The following is a 16,909-nucleotide window of genomic DNA, read 5'->3' as shown; positions in this document are numbered from 1 at the left end:
AAGAGGTAAATCGTTTTTCTCTGCAACCACTGCATTGATTTTGATGAGGTTTGTTGCATTAAAAAAAAAAAAAACTAAACTATAATGACTGTAGAAGCAGACTCAGGTATACTGAAGTGTAAAACTCTTTAACTCAACAATAAAAAATGATATTACACTTCTGTAAACTGTACTTAATAACATATCCAAAGTGGACAACATTTCTGTATTATACACTACTCAGAAATATGCCACTGATTTGTGAGTAAGGAATTCGTAAATCCCTCATACACATTGCAACAATTTCACATAAGCTGTAAATTCACATATCAAGTTTGCATTAGATGCTCTAACAGATGCAGTTTACAGTGCTGCGATATCCGTTTTTGATGCAGAGTTACGGATTTGTAAACTTGGTGCCTGAATTTTTTCTAAACACAAATTTTTCAGAATTGTTAGCAAGACATTGCAGGCTCTTAATTAAAATTCAGCTTCCTAAAGTCATTAGAATTTAACACACTCTCTCGAACGCAACAAATGTCCTTCAAAGCGGTCCAGCAATGGCCTCGTAAAAGTGTTTCTGTGTTTTACATGTATTTGAATAGGAGGCTACAGCCTCCTCTTGAGTTTGAAAAGCTCAGGGTGATTAGTCTCGCCTCCTGCTACTCCAAGCTGTCATGATTGCTTTGATAATCCCCTCCTCTATGCAATATCTTGGTTCTTTCCTTTCATCACGTTGGCACCACAGGACATTTAATCATTATGCAGTCGTATATTCCAATGTATATAAATCCATTGTATGCTATTGTTGAGCCAACAAATGCAACAATTTCATGAAAAGCAGTCATTATACATATCAGGGCTTACCATCGTATAAATTAAACAAGGCACTCATAAACGATTGATAGCATTGTAATCAACAGATGCAATTATAGTGTACTCATATAAACTACTGTTTTAATAACTAAATCAATTATATAATACACTCGAAAGGCAGTGGTTATATCAGCAGTTTATTGTATACAATCCTGATGAAGTGTAACTTAATTCTGATTTTCATAACCAAAAGATTAGAATCTTATATTCAAGATACATGTACGAAACTGTAACACATATTTATTCATCTGTGATTTTTGAAGTTCGTACTATCGATATCATAAACTTGGAGTACGCATACTCAAGATGCATCAAAATGAGCGCAACTCCTTTTCATTCTAGTGGAATATAAAATTGTATTCCTTGTATGGCGGAACCAAGCTGGCGGTGTTGTATGGCGACAGTGTATGGTGAAGACCAATGTACACCACCACCACCACCAGCACGGCCTCAATCTCTTTGGCTTATGTTCCTTGAAATTCAGAAAGCAGATTGCTGCCCGTGCTTCAACCAATTCTCCCGATGGACGCTGCCTATTTTGTTTTGGTGCCCTAGTGATGTGCCGGTACATAGAATACAATTTTTATATTTCGCTAAAACTGGAGACGTCACTCATTTTGGTGCAAATTGTGTATGCGTGCTCTAAATTTATAGTAGATAGAACGACCTTAATGAACACCTCTTGTGTTTGTGTTCCCCAGCTCACTTACATGTCACTTTCATGCTTTCACCAAACTAAAGGCATTAAACTGTTGACGTTCACTAACCAAAAAAAAAGGACTTTAGATTGTCTCTACTGAGTCACTTGTACAGTTCTCCAGCCACTTGCCATAGTCTTTAGGGCTTGCTTGCCACCACAAAATGCCTTGTGACTATTCCCTGAAAACACTTTGCACTCTAAATAATACCTAGAATAATACTAGGCATAAATGACTTGCACAGAGAAAGAAGACAACTGACATAAGCGGGAGAAATGAAAGCATGAATACAAAGAGCAAACAGTAGGTAAAATCAAGCTGACATTTACCTCAACAACAACAGAGGAACTATGCGGCTGCAAAACAGCTCAACACGTGTACTCACCCCTGGGTTTCAATGAAGAGATGCTCGCATAGAAGGGCCCCGCAGTCTTTCCCGTCTCCGCCGGAGTGGAGTGCGCCAGGACTGGCAAGGTCTCGCAACTAGGATTCGATCTAGCATAACGCAGGCACATCACACTGTCACTCGCGGACGCGAAACTGCTGTCTCGAGACGACGCCACACTGATCTGAGTCGGCGCCGTCGTGTATGATACACTCCCGGCAGAACGCTGCAGCGCCATTTGCCAGTCATTGCTCAAGCTGCCGCTAGACCCGTAGCCAAGGTTCACATACCCTTCCCCCACTTGGATGTTGCCTCTTTTCGCTTCCTGTTCCCTTTTGATTTGCCTCAACGTCAAGAACCCGTCGACGTTCAACGACGCCGTGCTCCGCACGAACGCCTCCTTGGGTGCCAACGCTGTTGGGTGAGCGAAGTGCCTTGCATCTCTCAGATTCTCGACAGACGAGCTTCGCGGCACCTCTTGTTTTCCTATGGGTCTCTTATCAGAGTCAAAGCCGCCGCTGAAGCCAGTGACACCAACGCCACAGGCTTGGTTGTAGATATCGTTGTAAATATCACTGTAGGTCGGGGACAAAGGTCGCCCAAAGCCACCGCTGCACGAGCTGATGGTGCTGGCCGTCTCAGCACTCAATGCAAATGCACGCTCCACCGAGCAGACCGAGCCGACCGAGCCCTGTGACTCGACAAGCATTGTCACAGGCTCTGCCGATTCGAAGGCGGTGCGATAAACCAAATGTCGGCCGGAAAGCGACGGTTGAAGACCTCGCCTAACAGTCTGCTGAGCCTTTGCCGTTGCTTCAACTGGCTGTGCCAAGATCGACATGCTGTGGAGAAGGTTTTCAACTGATGCATCTGGGGTTGGTGGCTCCTCCGAGACCTTGCAGCCTTCTGCAAGTGGACCTGCGTTGAAAACCAAGACAATGGAAGTTATTAGAGCAAAATTATGGCACTAATTTTAATCAGCAACACCTGGCTACAAACCACCATGCATAAAAAAAAGAAAACATTGTACAGCAGAACATCGCTGAAATGAACCTGCTACATACAATTTTCCAGCGCCAAAGTTCGCGATAGAAAGCACACAAAATGACCCAATTCAGCTGTGCTTCTTTTTTAACGGTTCAACAGTTCATATGTTCCTGGAAAGCACACTATTTCAGAATCCACATTTAGTACATCACCAAAGCGTGATTGTATGATACGTTTTTCAGCCATTAGATCCCATGTAAACAAGAAAAGGTGTGTGGCGTGCACAATCAAGAACACTAGCCATCTGCCGCAGCCGCTTCCCACAATACTAGTCTGCCCATCTTATGTGAAAACACTGGTCCACGTTCAGTTTTCTATTTCAGTAACAGCAAATCTCCTCCAGGGTCGTCGCACGTCACATCAACAGCACTGTCGCCAACCATATTGCGATAAGCTTCTTCACCTATTCCAACCAGATGAGGCAATAAAATTATTTTCTGGCACAGGACAGGCTCGTGGGACATGGGTTATTGGAAGTCTCTGGGAGAGGAATTTCTTCCACAATGAACTTAATACTGAGTGATTATAATCATTACAAAGTAGGATCGGCTATTGATTGATTAAACTTCCGAATATTCAATGAATGCTTTAATTGTGATAACATTTTTTGATATCATGGTTAATCGGGTCAACTCAAGCAAAATCAGGCAAACATCGGTGCCGACGTCTATGCCATGCTAGCTCAACAGCAAAAAATAACAATGATTGATTGGGCTCCAATGTTTTGATCGAGACAACATCTGCGATTCTCACAGAACAGATGTCAGCCATGCTTGCTCCACTATGCTAGTAACCAGTGGAGGGAAACTCCAAATTTGCACGAGTGCCTTTTCGATGGAGCCACCGAACACGTAACGCAGCTCGCACGACTGTTCACAAGCAAATTAACCCTCAACAAGCTTCTTTGCCTCCATTGTTGCATGTTTGATTGTGTCCATGTGAGCTTGATATGCCCACTAAGGTATCGTCAGTGACAGGCAACTGTCAATATTAAATAACAATATTTGTTTTATCTGAAAAGTGCATGCACATAATTGAACAGTTCTATAGATTTATTTGACAGCAAAAATTTGAAATGTATTTTGTCTATAAAGGTCACTAGCCTCAATGATTTATTTCCTAGCAAATGCCGGTGTGGCTTCTCTCAGTGCTTTGTCCATTCTTTTTTTGATTTTTGCCTGTTCTACTCATTGTATGCCAACAGATACCCTTGAGTTCTGTATCCTTAAGGAATAGCGCAGCTGCATGTCTTAGCAGTTATTTATAGTATTTGAATGTCTAGCTGAGAGTTGTTGCTGACTTTGCTTTCGATGTCTCAGACGCTCTCAAGCTACCAAGTTAGTAGCTTTTCGTCTGAGGTCCTTTCCCTTGCTCAATGGAAAAAGTAAAGGTACTACAATGTAAATCCATAAATTTATTTATCTAAATTATTAAAGGTTTTTGACTAATCAGGCTTAAAGCTTTAGTCGATGCATAGCCCTGCAGAGTAAAGGTTGCAGTGTCATGACCGTCCATAGACTGAAGCGGCGTCTCGCAAAAGAGGAAGTCTTACACTAAGAAGAAGCTCTTACGATGCCATAATTATGACGGCCATTCATCAAGATATGTTCGTGTGGAAGCAAAAATTACGGCCAGCTATTACCAAAAGCGTGGTAGAACAGCCTCAAAATAGGATGGGGGACAAAAGCAGTTCCGAGGTCACCGAAGAACTCGCTGACCACCTTCAGTACATCCAGTTCAAAACCTGGGTAATTGGGCAGGCAGCTTCCTGCCCCCGACGCCCGAGGCCCTGAAAAAACAAAAAGAAAGAAAGGGAGAGGAACGTCATGAATTTGATATTTCTGAGCAGTAACATTAAAGGCAACCAGCGACAAAAGTATGGACCACAAGAAAGCCTGGTTTAAGATAATGTTAATATATAGAGCAGCCTCCATGCAAAACATGACGTTTGCAATATGAGTGGGAGCATCACAAAAAGCTTGCAAGAATAGCCGTTTTAATGTTTCATTACAACATCAAGGAACACTAAAACTTGATCAAGAATACTAAACCTGTTTTTATTATTTAAGATGTTGACTGTATATTTAAAAATTTACAGACTTTGTTCTGTGGAGATCCTGTTAGCAGGCAGACTGCTCTATCAGCTGTAGCTGCATGACCAGGATAGCAGATAAATAGAAATTATAAAGTGCATTCATGAAGTATTCGTGTAATAACAGCCAAAATTTTGAGTGCTGTCTTACATTATTTATGTGGAGCAGGTTTGAGAGTAGGTCTGAATAACCTAGCGGATGCAAAGGTTCATGCCTCTGCAGACTGGGTCGACAACAGTACTCTTAAACAGTTTTGGCCTAAACAAGTCACAACCAAGATATCTTAAAATTATTCGTCCCTCATACACAAGCTTAAGAATTCGGAATTTTACGACACAATCATAAATGTTGGCAGGTATGCATCATATACAATTATATCTTATTCTCAGTTAGTGTGTGCATAGAAATTCCTGAACAAAACTGACAAGGACAGAATCAAGATGCATGGCCGGACAAAAATTAAGATTTTTGTTTCAGACAAGGGAATGCACAGAGCAGCAAAGATAAATTTTTCAAACAAAGGTACATGCAAAATGGCAGTCATGGAAAAATGTGGTAGAAAGAATTATAGAAGTTAACAGCTAAATAAAAAGACACTAAGGTGTTTTAGCAGAGAAAATTACACATTAGGCCCATATTACAATATTCTATTACTGCATGAAAGTGCTACAATATTACGTGACCTGCCTTATATGCCAAGCATATTCATGACTCATAAAAAAAAAAAAAACCTCGGCAATGACTGCAAAAATTTTGCTTTGAGCTTAGCCAAAAGAAATAATTGTACGCTGGGCCACCAAATGCACACATGAAGCTGTTTGCATCCGTTTAAAGACATTAAAGAAATGAAAATAAAGATAATGACACCTTGGTCTCCCCTAAAACTAATTCTGATTCATATAGATCTCCCGAGGTGATCTCACTGTTCTGAAACAATGGCAAGGTTGTATTAGATTCATAATGCCAATTTTGACTAGTGCCACGAAGACAATGTTCTTCCACAAATTCTTATACAAATGGACACCGGAGATTCACATAAAAAAAAAGAAATGCTATTTATACGCATACCATCTGCCATAATGCTTTTGCAAGGCACAGACAGAAAAAAAGAAACATAAAAGGTGAATCATCACTGATGGAATACCAAATACCAATAGCACATTTCCATGCAAATTTCATTCCACACCGATCATTCAATCTCGCTGTGCGCTTTTGTTATCACGTTCCTGTTGTCATTCGAAAACGTGCTTGTGATGTAAATAAACAAACACTTCATTAAAGTTGTCTTTTCTGGAAAAGTGGGGCTTGTCATATCTTTTCGTAAGCACACTAATAGATGATTGTGGCATGTTCTAGAATTTACCTTATCACTGTGAATGCATTTAAAGGGTTTGGTGAAGCATGCATAGAAGTGGCCAAATGCAAGCCCCAGAATTTCAATGCATGACTGACGATTGCGCATATCACGGCAGCCGAGTTGTTCTTTCTTAGCGTTCCTTGAGGGGACAAGGTTATCGAATTAACTAACTTTGCAATGTAACCTGGAACCACCTTTCAGTCTCAGTCGCTGGTACACATGATTCTGCCCTTTTCAAAAATACACTATATCCTATATTTTGCTAACCACTCCTTTCTGTCATGCCTTCGGGCCTTGAGAGTATGCGAATAAATAAATGTAAGATAAACTGTTAAAAGTTTATTCCTGCTTTGTTCCGACCTGCTCATCGTCACAATGTGACAACGCATTCTCGTAAACAGAAAGTACAGGGACTCACAGTGGATTAGGCACTTCATTGCATTGATTATCCATTTTGGCAGGTCATCTGCAAAGTAATAGCAAGAAAGATGACTCAAAAATTTGATCAGGTTATACTGGAGCGGTAAAGAAGTGCGGCACAGTTCAACCTCAATATATTGGACACAAATGTAACAAATTATTGGATGTAGCGATGTATATAAAAGTGTCCCTTGCCAATATCAATGTGTAGCAAACATTTGCTTATAATATGAAATTAAGTGAACAGATTTTGCATCACACCCAACCTTGTTGCACTGAGGTTCATCTCTGTTGCACTAGAGCTGCGGCAGTTCTGATGCTCTGAAACCTGACTAATGTTATTTTTATAAAGTGACCTACAGAAAGACATTCAACAATCAATAAAAATACAATCTACTGGTAAACCTCGTGTAACGAAGTTGCATCAAGCACCAATGTTCCAATGTTCGTGGTAAGCCTTATACCCGTGTCACACGGGCGTTTGGAAGGCCTTCCAACCGATAGTCAGTTGACTCAAAGGTCAAGTTCGAGCTGCTACACGGGCGGTTTCGAAGGCCGCCGAGTCAATAGTCTATCGACTCAACGGAGCACCCTACAACTCTATCGAAATCTCAATGGCCTTTGAGCAACGGAAGCGGAAGCAGCGCGAACATGCCCGCGCGTTCACAATGTGCTCGTACTCACGGTTAGAAAGAACAAATGAAACCAAATGCTCTAAAAATACTATATATGAGTGTTATTCATTATTCAATAAAGTGTTTTTGCCACTTGACATGTGCGAACACACACCAAAACGGCAGCCGCATCGAGAGGCGCAAACGTTGCCGCAGTTTTGCTACTCAACAACTTAAAAACTAAACATATATGTATGGCAATGTATAAACAAATTTTTTTAATGTAAAAACAAACATAAAAGAAATTATAGTGTTTTTAAATGGTTTTAATGTTGTTTAACTTTTCGTGATATGAAAACGAAAATAAAGATCCGCAGCGCCACACAATTTTGCGAGAAACGCCTGAACCACTCAACGGCCTTTCAAAAGTGCCGTGTAGCAGCGCGACAACTGCTTTGAGTCGATAGAGTTGTGGCGTTTCAAAGGCCGTTGACTGGAAGGCCTTCCAAATGTGCCCGTGTGACACAGGTATTAGAGACAATCATAAAAAAATATGTGATAAGCTCTATGTGAAAAGAATGCCAGCATGCCTTCAACAGGCCAGCAAAGGGTCCCCTGTGAATTCTGATTACCCACTGGAGGCTTACTGTGCAGATATGTAGCACGCCGGCAACGATAAGTTGCAGATACATGCTTTACACTGTCACTCACATGTAACCGTGCAATCATACAGGATTCGTCCCATTGGCTCGCTGGCTGTCGGCCAGCTAATCCAAGCCACTGACGAAAACACACACGCAAGTACAGCATGTTCCAACTAGCTCTTGCTATATTAATTCACATTCGAGCTACCAGAATACATATTTGGATATGCAGACGAACAGGTATTTACTTCAATATGATGGACATTGTCTTGGATTTCTCATTTTCGGTTTCATTACAGCATAGATGCTCATCGAAATAAAGTGCAACCTTGAAAATTCTATAGTATTTACTTTGATAATTTGTTACATCTGCTTACATCAGAGTTCAGCTACGTTTGATCATGAAATGTAGAGCTGCTCTTTGGCCAAACACAACATAAACAACATAAACATCAATCACCTTTCTGCGTTCCATACTGTCTCGTAATTTGTTCCGAGGGTGACTAAAACTGAGCTTTTTTTTCTTGCTCGACCAGTAAGGAAAATTCTGCAGTCATATGGAGGTCTGAAGTTCAATCCACAGATGAGGGCAATTATTTTGTTAGAATGATGTTTCTTTTTAGAGAAAACTGTATGAGTATCCCTTGCAGATCGATGGCAACTTGCATGGATTGAACTGATTTGGTAAATCTACTAAACACAGAAGTCATGCGCATCTGCACGTGTTCTTGATAAAATAGTACTTTTGACATTGCGTAGCTTACAAAGTGAACTGAAAACTGAGAATTATAATCTTTAAAGAAATGTAAAATGCTTTTGCAAAAAATTTGTAGGTACCTTTCCTTTTAATACCTTCAAAACATTCCATAGTGTAGTGAAGTGCCAACCACATCACACATCATCACTTAACCTGTATCTAACTTAAGTTTATAAATTGCAGCAACACAAAAACATTCCATTTAAGGTGAAAATTTCTGAGAGAGTTGGTGAAAGGTTTTCACAGCAAAGCGAAAATTTCAGCAGGAGCTTAATGAGAAAGTAACAAAGAAAGGGTTGCAAAAGTTGGCTCACCAGACTTGTCGAGAAGAATGACGACGCCATTCCGGCTCAGCCGATACATGTTGTGCAGTATAACTGTTCCGGAAATGCGAAAACCGTTCAAGCATCCATCTGTGGCTTCCTCTCCAATGAGGCATCTTAGCCTAAAAGAACAAAACATGGAGAAATTTCACTTTCTTTATTACCATATAAAATGCCATCACAAAAAAAAAAAAGAATTTAGCACCGAGTTGTAAATGAATAAAATTGTCACTTAGTCATTTTACAGAATGCAATTTAGAATGCTAATTTAATTCTTTAGCTTGACTTAATGTTTCCCTCTAGTGCTCATTAAAGGGAGCCGACCATATCCACAAACGATCGTAACTACTACCGGTGCGATGAGAGATAAGCATACCTTGCCACAACCACCGATTCCCAGATGCCTTGAATTTCTTCACGAGTCACTAGACCAGCATCTTGTTCGGTCGAGCCTTCAGAAGGGTCCTTGACGACTTCGGCAGCTAGCGGCCTGTTGGTGTCTGGCTTGGCTCCAAACAAGAACACTAGAGCTTTCGCCGACACACGGTGAGCCTCGGGAGGGAAGTTTGCCTGGTTTTCTCGAGCCAACAGTGGCGTTCGGCCGCTACCAACTTTTGTCGGGAACTTCGAAGAAGGTGGGGTCTTGGCAGGGGAGTAGACAGTGAACCTGTAGAAGTGAAGCAAAATAAATGATATGGGATTTAGCACCTCAAAGCAATTCACTAGCTGCAAGAATAGCTTTGGTGGGGAGGGAGCAAGCGGACTATCTTGGATCACCTGGGGTGTCCCAAAGAAGTGACGGGATACACTTGGCGCTATGCGTGTCCTGTTTCTTCCTTGTTTGTGCTGATCTACCAACAGGCTACATCTACTGCTTCCAGTGAGCAAGAACAACAAGGGATCTAAGAGACTTACACTTCCCCAGATCACTCGCTAGGGAAAGAGGTCATGTCATCGTAAGCCAATCGAAATGGTCAAACTGTTTGCAGCATCCCACCCAAGAGGTCGCACCATCCTGCCGGACTCCACCTCTGATGTTGCACTTTCACTCTTGCATATGATGCAATGATGAAATAATCAGGAAGCAGCCATCGACACCATTCACACGCCAAGACATTGGCTCCTTGAAGTAATTAGCTGAGCCAGGCCCTGATGGTCATTACCCCTTTCGCAGAATGGGGCAGTTGCAGACACCTTGAACAGACGTTGACCTCACACGTGGACCTGCTGTCGTCCATGCGTAACAGCTGGAATGCTGGTCACGTCAGCAGTCCCATGGCCCTTGCGTTTGGTCTTTAGCTAATATGCCAAATATTACAATGCTTAATGTGGAAGGTGTGGGTTTGGCTCCCTTCGTGGTAAATTATGTATTTGTCCACTTTCAATTTCTCTTTACCTTGTCTGGCTTTATTGTCGGTTTTATTTGTATAGTTGCTGCTTGTAATTGATCACAAACAAGCCCAAATTGTGACCTTGGGCACAATTTAAACCTAGGGTTACTTAACATTCAACCTAATGCAATGCACACAAGTGCATTGTGGTCCCACTGGAAAGCAGCCACAGCCACTAGGAATCGAATGCACGTCATCATGTTCAGTGAGTGAAGCAACTTAAGTGTTAACCAGAGTCTCTGAGTTACTTAGAGGGAGTGCAAAGAATAAGGAAATCCGAGGGGCTACATTTTTTTTTTTTAGTCACAGTTATACGATGTGACACACAATGAAGCCAAAGAAAGCAGAGAGGAAGGTAAATGTTATGTTTCATTGGAAGGTAGAAATAACAAAGCAAACAGAAAATGAAGGTGGACGCAAGAAGATAACTTCCCGCAGAAGAGAAAATGAAGGCCGAAAGCTAAATGTTTTGAATTTCGCACCAAAATCCCAGCATCAATACAACATTCTGACGTAACAAATTTAAAATTACATTGTTTCAAGTATGAATTAAAGTATTCATTTACTATTCCGAAGCATTTTTATTTTTACATATACAGGCCGCTGTGGCTCACTAAAGGTCCTTGAAACTTGTTCATTTCAGCCTGTGGCTCCTCTAGAGTACAATGTAGTCCATTTTTACTGATAACATATTAACACACCTTGGCAAATACCATCAAAATCCATGATGACGCGATGAACATGTGCGGGAACTTTGAGCACCCGTTTTTCTTTTATTGCACGTTTTCTGGCTTATAAGGCTTCTTCTCACAGTAGGAGTGGCTTTGTTTAAATTTTGGTAGGGCAGTTTGTGAATATAGCGCAAATAATTTTTCATTTTCAGTGTCCCTTTGACATGCACGCATTTTTACATTCTGTCCCCATTGGAATGTGGCAGCTGTGGCCAGGAATTGAGCCCCTGACCTCAGGGTCAGGAGGAGAATGCCACAGCCACATAGCCATCCCAGTGGGCACACATTTGTTTCACCATTTAAAAAACATAAGAAAGAAAAAAACTGCAACCCATCTTACTAGCAGACTGCATTGAGAACCCATTTCTGTGTCTCCTTAGACCAGGCAATAAGAGGGATTGCTTTGCAGCATTCCACATGTCGGGTAAGTGGCAACGTTGTCTGCATGACACTTGCTCCGCCTAGTGAATTTCCACAGAACTTAATCGGATAACACTGATTTACGCCCCCTTAGAGATGCTTCCTCATGGTCTACTATTGCAGAAGTCCACGTCTCCGGCATACCTGTACAGTTGCTTGTCGTCTTGAATGACTCTGGGTTTGCCACTCTTCACAGCCTCTATAATCCTGTTTTCCAAGAACTTCTGCAGGAGTTGCATCGTCTGGTGCCTGAAATGCGTGCCAGAAGAGCACATCATGAAGCACCTTTTGCAAGCACCCTTGTTCATACATGTAGCACATACTGCTATTTCTAAGTCTACTGCTATGTTACATGCCTTACAGTGTAATTAACTAATGGAGTACTCATAAGAGCTCTTACTGACAGTTTTACATTAAAACCTCCTCCTCCAGCACTTAATAGCAAACCCTTCTGTATCTTTATGCTGCATTAATAAACTTCACAAAATGTAATGTAAGGAATGAAGTGACACAAGCAAGCACTTCTGTGTGCTGCTTGTATTTTTGCAGCCATGTCTGCCGCACTGCTCCATAAGAGTAACAAGCTAACTAGTGCAAGTTGGCACTTTGGGCAAGTATACAGAAGACTTTTGTTATGACGAACTTGAAGGGACCATGAACATATGTTTGTCATATCTGAAGACGAACGTAAAGGGACCATGAAAAGGTGTTCATTGTATCACAGGTTTGTCTTAACAGATATGATCTGCAAAAAATAAAATTTACTAATTCTGGTCCATGAAGAATATCAAGAATACAAAACATAAATGAAGCATGAAAACCAAGAGGCATATGTAAAAGGAGGCGTTTATTGTATTTGCATGATGCAAAGTATTGCTTTATGCAAACATATTTAATCTATTGAGCAATTGCTGCTTGCCGGCAGACCTGCGTGCTGACATTTCTCTTAGCTTGCTCAGAAATTCTTCAGCGCTTTCATGTTGAAAAAAAAAAAAAAAATCACCAAGGTATTCAGGGCATTATCACCTGCGTCATGTATGAAAAGCACCAATTATTGTGGCTTTTGGGCAGTGTCATAATCCTGCGGAGACATCTTGAAGACTTCTTCAATTATTGTTTGTTATTTCAGTTCTACAGATTTCGACGTCATTGTCGATGCTGGTATAGTTGTTTATGTCAACAAACGCACTGTTTGCTTCTTGCGTGTCTAGCACAGTCACCTTCTCCAAGTCTACCAGTACAGACCTCCCACTGAGCTGAGTAACAGGCGTAACCGGCAGCAGCGGAAGTTCAGTTTAACAGAATTGATGGATTGTGTTAACTTAGTTTTTTTTCTCTTTTCATTGGGTCTATGGGAAACTAAACAAATGTTTACACATTGTCTCTGGTACCTGAACGTTCAGATTGGCCAGGTTCATCTTCATGGGAGTTTACTACACAGGTTGTTTGCAAAGTCAGTACACATAATGTATTATGACTAACAATTTATTATAATTTGCAGGATTATAAGTGAATTTCGGTGAAACCACTTTCATTTTGCGGGATAGTGGAGAAATTTTAAGCCATCTTAATTTTCTATATAGGTATCACAAGAAAGTTTAGACGTATCAGCCAAGAATTTATCTTGTTGAAAGGGAGATCTCTTTCTAAACGTGAACAACCTGTATTACAAAAAAAAAAAAAGGAATATCTGTTGATCACTCCTCACATACCTGGTAACGGCGGGTCCAAAGTTGGGGTCACCCTGCAAGTGTTCATGAAGCCACGAAATCGCATCGCTCGCTACGAAGCAGTTGTCAAAAGTCCTCATGTGCCGCCTGTGTTTGCCCTTGGGCATGCCATCCCGAAAGGACCTGATGACGCTATTCCACTGTAAAATTGCGAGACGTTTAGAGAGAAAAAAAAAGAAGAAAAGCTGGCAATCTTCAATAACTTTAATTTCTACGGCCTTGAAATAATTTAGCAAAAGCAATGTCTTGAAGTCTAGGGGAGAAAACACGATGGAAGAAAAATGCATAATGCATGTAACGCGCTCCCAAGCATAAGTGAAACCTTTACGAACTATACGAAAATTGAACGCCAGTAGTCAAAAGGACATGAGCTTCGAACGCTCATTCCGCGATGAAAAGTAGTGCTGATTTCTTTACATTTTCAACAAGCCGTAAATGAATAACGATGTTAGCGTTCGATGGTCGGCAAGCGAGCCTCGATATCATCATATGTTCACATTCACTGTAGTACTACAAAGACAGGCTTGCAGATTACTTGTTGCACAAGAAAAATGGCAAAGCAGTTGATACAGATGCGATGAAGCGAAACATTTAAAACAAATCAAGACGGCAGCTTATTGTGTTTTGAAGAAGGTCCCGAGTTTCATAACGGTCATACGTACCAGCCTCGTCGCTCTGTACTGACGATCCCGTGTGTCACCCATGGTGACTTCTCTCCGCAAAAGCAGGATACTTCAAGAAGTGAAGCCACTGCAGTCACCTACACACGAACATTTTTGCACCGTGTCCGTATAGACACAGCGAGAACAACGACGCCAACACAGACACCAGCAACGCCAGTTTGAAAACGGCCGGCGAGCGATCACGTGCTCAAAAAAACATGGCGTTGCTCAGCTTTCTCGGACGCTGATTGGACAACAGCCCTGAACCGTGAATTCAAAACAGCGATGAATGACAAACAAATATTTTTCTTTTACAAGCAACTAAGGCACCTATGTTTGCCTGTAATAATACTGCAAAGAGCGTATGGAGTGATTCGCTGCAAGTGTGATTGACTGACTGACCTGTGAGACGCTGATCTGAGCAACGAAGGTCTGGGCCCGAGAGGGCAGTGACGTCTACGGCGTCGTCTGCTGGAGCGCAACTGACGCAGCACTCCGCAAAAAGATACTGGAGAATAAGAGCTTAAAATTTGAGGAATATGATTACACCCTTAAAGCATGTAATCATCAAGGCTATGCCAGAATTGCTGGACTCTCCTAGGCAGAAGAACTGCTCAAGAAGATAGAGTGCGTTACATTTAATTTGAGCCGATTCCGCAACAAACTCGGCAGCCTCACGTAGTGCGCTATGTGGCTTCCTTCATATTAAGAACGTAGACAACTGTGTATAGTTGGCACTAAGTTCCACAACTGTCAAGAGCCGCGCCTCGCTACGACAACCGAATTCGCGTCAGTTCTCATTAATTTGAGACAGCTTTGCGGGAGTTCTTGCGAGTTAAATCTACAGTGCAACTTTCGCGCTTTAGCTCGTTATTATTATCGAAAGGCTTTGATCGGATTACGACGAAAATCAATATGATCATAATTGAATATATGGCATCCTCGTAGATTTTGACACTGGTATATTTGTCTAGCTATGCCCGGGGTAACAGTGGCACACCGGGCACTTGCCTCACCCCACTCCCTCCTCGCTGCCCCCCTCTCTCTCCCAGGTCAAATGCATGCCTCCTCCCTCTCCCCCCTCCGTCAGGTAAAAAATTCTGGCTACGCCACTGCTTGGTAATATGTCAGCCTTTCCTGCTCTGCGGATAAGAGCACGTTCCTTCTTCTTCTTTTTTTTTTTTTTGTCTTCTGTCCAAATCTTTCGAAGTGATATGGTTTGCAAAATATTTACCACATGGTTTGTATTTTCTTTCGCACTCTACAGTGTGCTTTAATATAACGTTTGTATATTAAAGTCGCGCAGTTTGAAAATAACTTAAGCACGTGATTTGCTAGCTCTGCAGGCGACGGCATGGCCTCTACCATGTAGACTACAAAAGGTGTTATAGTTACCACTAATGTCTTGGTTGCAAAGCGTGTTGCAGCACAAACGTTCGAGCAGTTTAGCCAAAATTCAGTTAGCACCACTTAGATAAGCTACGCAGTGTATATACAGTCAAACCCTTCTATTATAACGAACCGTGTCCCACTCAAAAATATATACCTTCGTTATATCCAACATTCGTTATAAGCATATATTCGTTACGTGCTGATATTGGTGAGAGACGCTTGACTTATTTCGAAATATTCGTGTTCCTTATATCGAGATACCACTGTAATGAAGTACGTGAAATACACTACACATGCACCGATTGTAATTTCTGTATACAGCCAGAGTGCCCTGAAAGTCAGCACCTACATTAAATTTCTATTTATTTATTTGATTATTATTTTATTTAGCATTTAAATTGAAGTGATTACTTCAGAATAATACTGGCCTCACCGGCCCTGTCCACAATAAGTGGTGCCTCTAAGGTGGTACCCAAATCCGCGGATGTATGGATGGATGGATCAATGGTTGAATGAGTGGATGTATGCTCTGAGCATCTCCTTTGTAACGGCACGCTTGGTTGCGCCACCAAGTTCTTATGTTGCCTAATGTCGTACCTATCTTAAACGTGTACACACACCCGCGTGCGCATAGACACACACGTACACATTTATGGCAGTCGCCTTTTACCAACCTTTATTGAAGACATGGTTGCTCCCCCTGCTATCAATGAACCAAAGGTCTTCAAGGAAGCCAGAGGAGCCCAAGAGACAGCTGTGTAGATATCTTCACATTCTAATAAAACATGTTCCATCGTTTCCCTAGCTTTACCACATCAAGCACATGCTTCTTCTTCCTTGGCCTACGTCGCTTCATAACTATGCGTTTGGAGGCATCATGTGAGCTGGCTTCGAAAAGCAATGAGCTGCCCTTTGAGTTACCATGAATTGTTTCTTTTCTGATTTCATTTTTACCTCTTAGGTAGTTGCATAGCTGGTTTCTACTCCATTGCCGCCAACCAGGAAATTCTCAGCCTCTCTGACTTTGTGTTTGACGTTCTTTGTTGACATGTTGCTTACTATATCGGCTGCATTCTTTTATGGTAAACTTCCTAGTTCTTTTTCTCCACTGCGAGTCAATGTTTTTCCTGTACAAATGCCCGTACCATAGCGTGGCGCCGTCTGGATTTGAAATGCGGCTCTTAAAGGCTATGCTTACGGAGTTACCCAGCAAACAAAGTGCCACATGTGAATTTTTCTTGCTCTATCTCTCTGCTATCCACGTGCCCGCATCTTACTCTTCGCAATCGTTCTTCCTATTCAAAATTCCTTTGCATTTTATTGTGGGACAAGAATACTTCTTCAAGCCTTTACAGATGTCTTTTTTATTTCGAGACTGAACAGAATCTTT

At 41.6% G+C, this 16,909-nt stretch overlaps 1 protein-coding gene across 1 annotated transcript in view; it reads right to left on the bottom strand.

The window, feature by feature from the left end:
* LOC126539033 (DEP domain-containing protein 1A-like) overlaps positions 1-14,351 on the bottom strand; it is a 33,410-nt gene extending 19,059 nt beyond the window's left edge. Inside the window, exons 1-8 of the mRNA XM_050185732.3 lie at positions 14,128-14,351; positions 13,448-13,605; positions 11,880-11,984; positions 9,570-9,860; positions 9,185-9,315; positions 6,854-6,901; positions 4,628-4,774; positions 1,939-2,856 (exon numbers count right to left, since the gene is read on the bottom strand). Coding sequence (XP_050041689.1) covers positions 1,939-2,856; positions 4,628-4,774; positions 6,854-6,901; positions 9,185-9,315; positions 9,570-9,860; positions 11,880-11,984; positions 13,448-13,605; positions 14,128-14,169 — 1,840 coding nt within the window. The 5' untranslated portion in view covers positions 14,170-14,351. The remainder of the gene's footprint in view (positions 1-1,938; positions 2,857-4,627; positions 4,775-6,853; positions 6,902-9,184; positions 9,316-9,569; positions 9,861-11,879; positions 11,985-13,447; positions 13,606-14,127) is intronic.
* Positions 14,352-16,909: the final 2,558 nt, after the last annotated feature.

The sequence above is a fragment of the Dermacentor andersoni genome, chromosome 11 (assembly GCF_023375885.2).
Source record: "Dermacentor andersoni chromosome 11, qqDerAnde1_hic_scaffold, whole genome shotgun sequence".
NCBI lineage: Eukaryota > Metazoa > Arthropoda > Arachnida > Ixodida > Ixodidae > Dermacentor > Dermacentor andersoni.
This window is presented reverse-complemented; position numbering and strand designations above follow the sequence as displayed.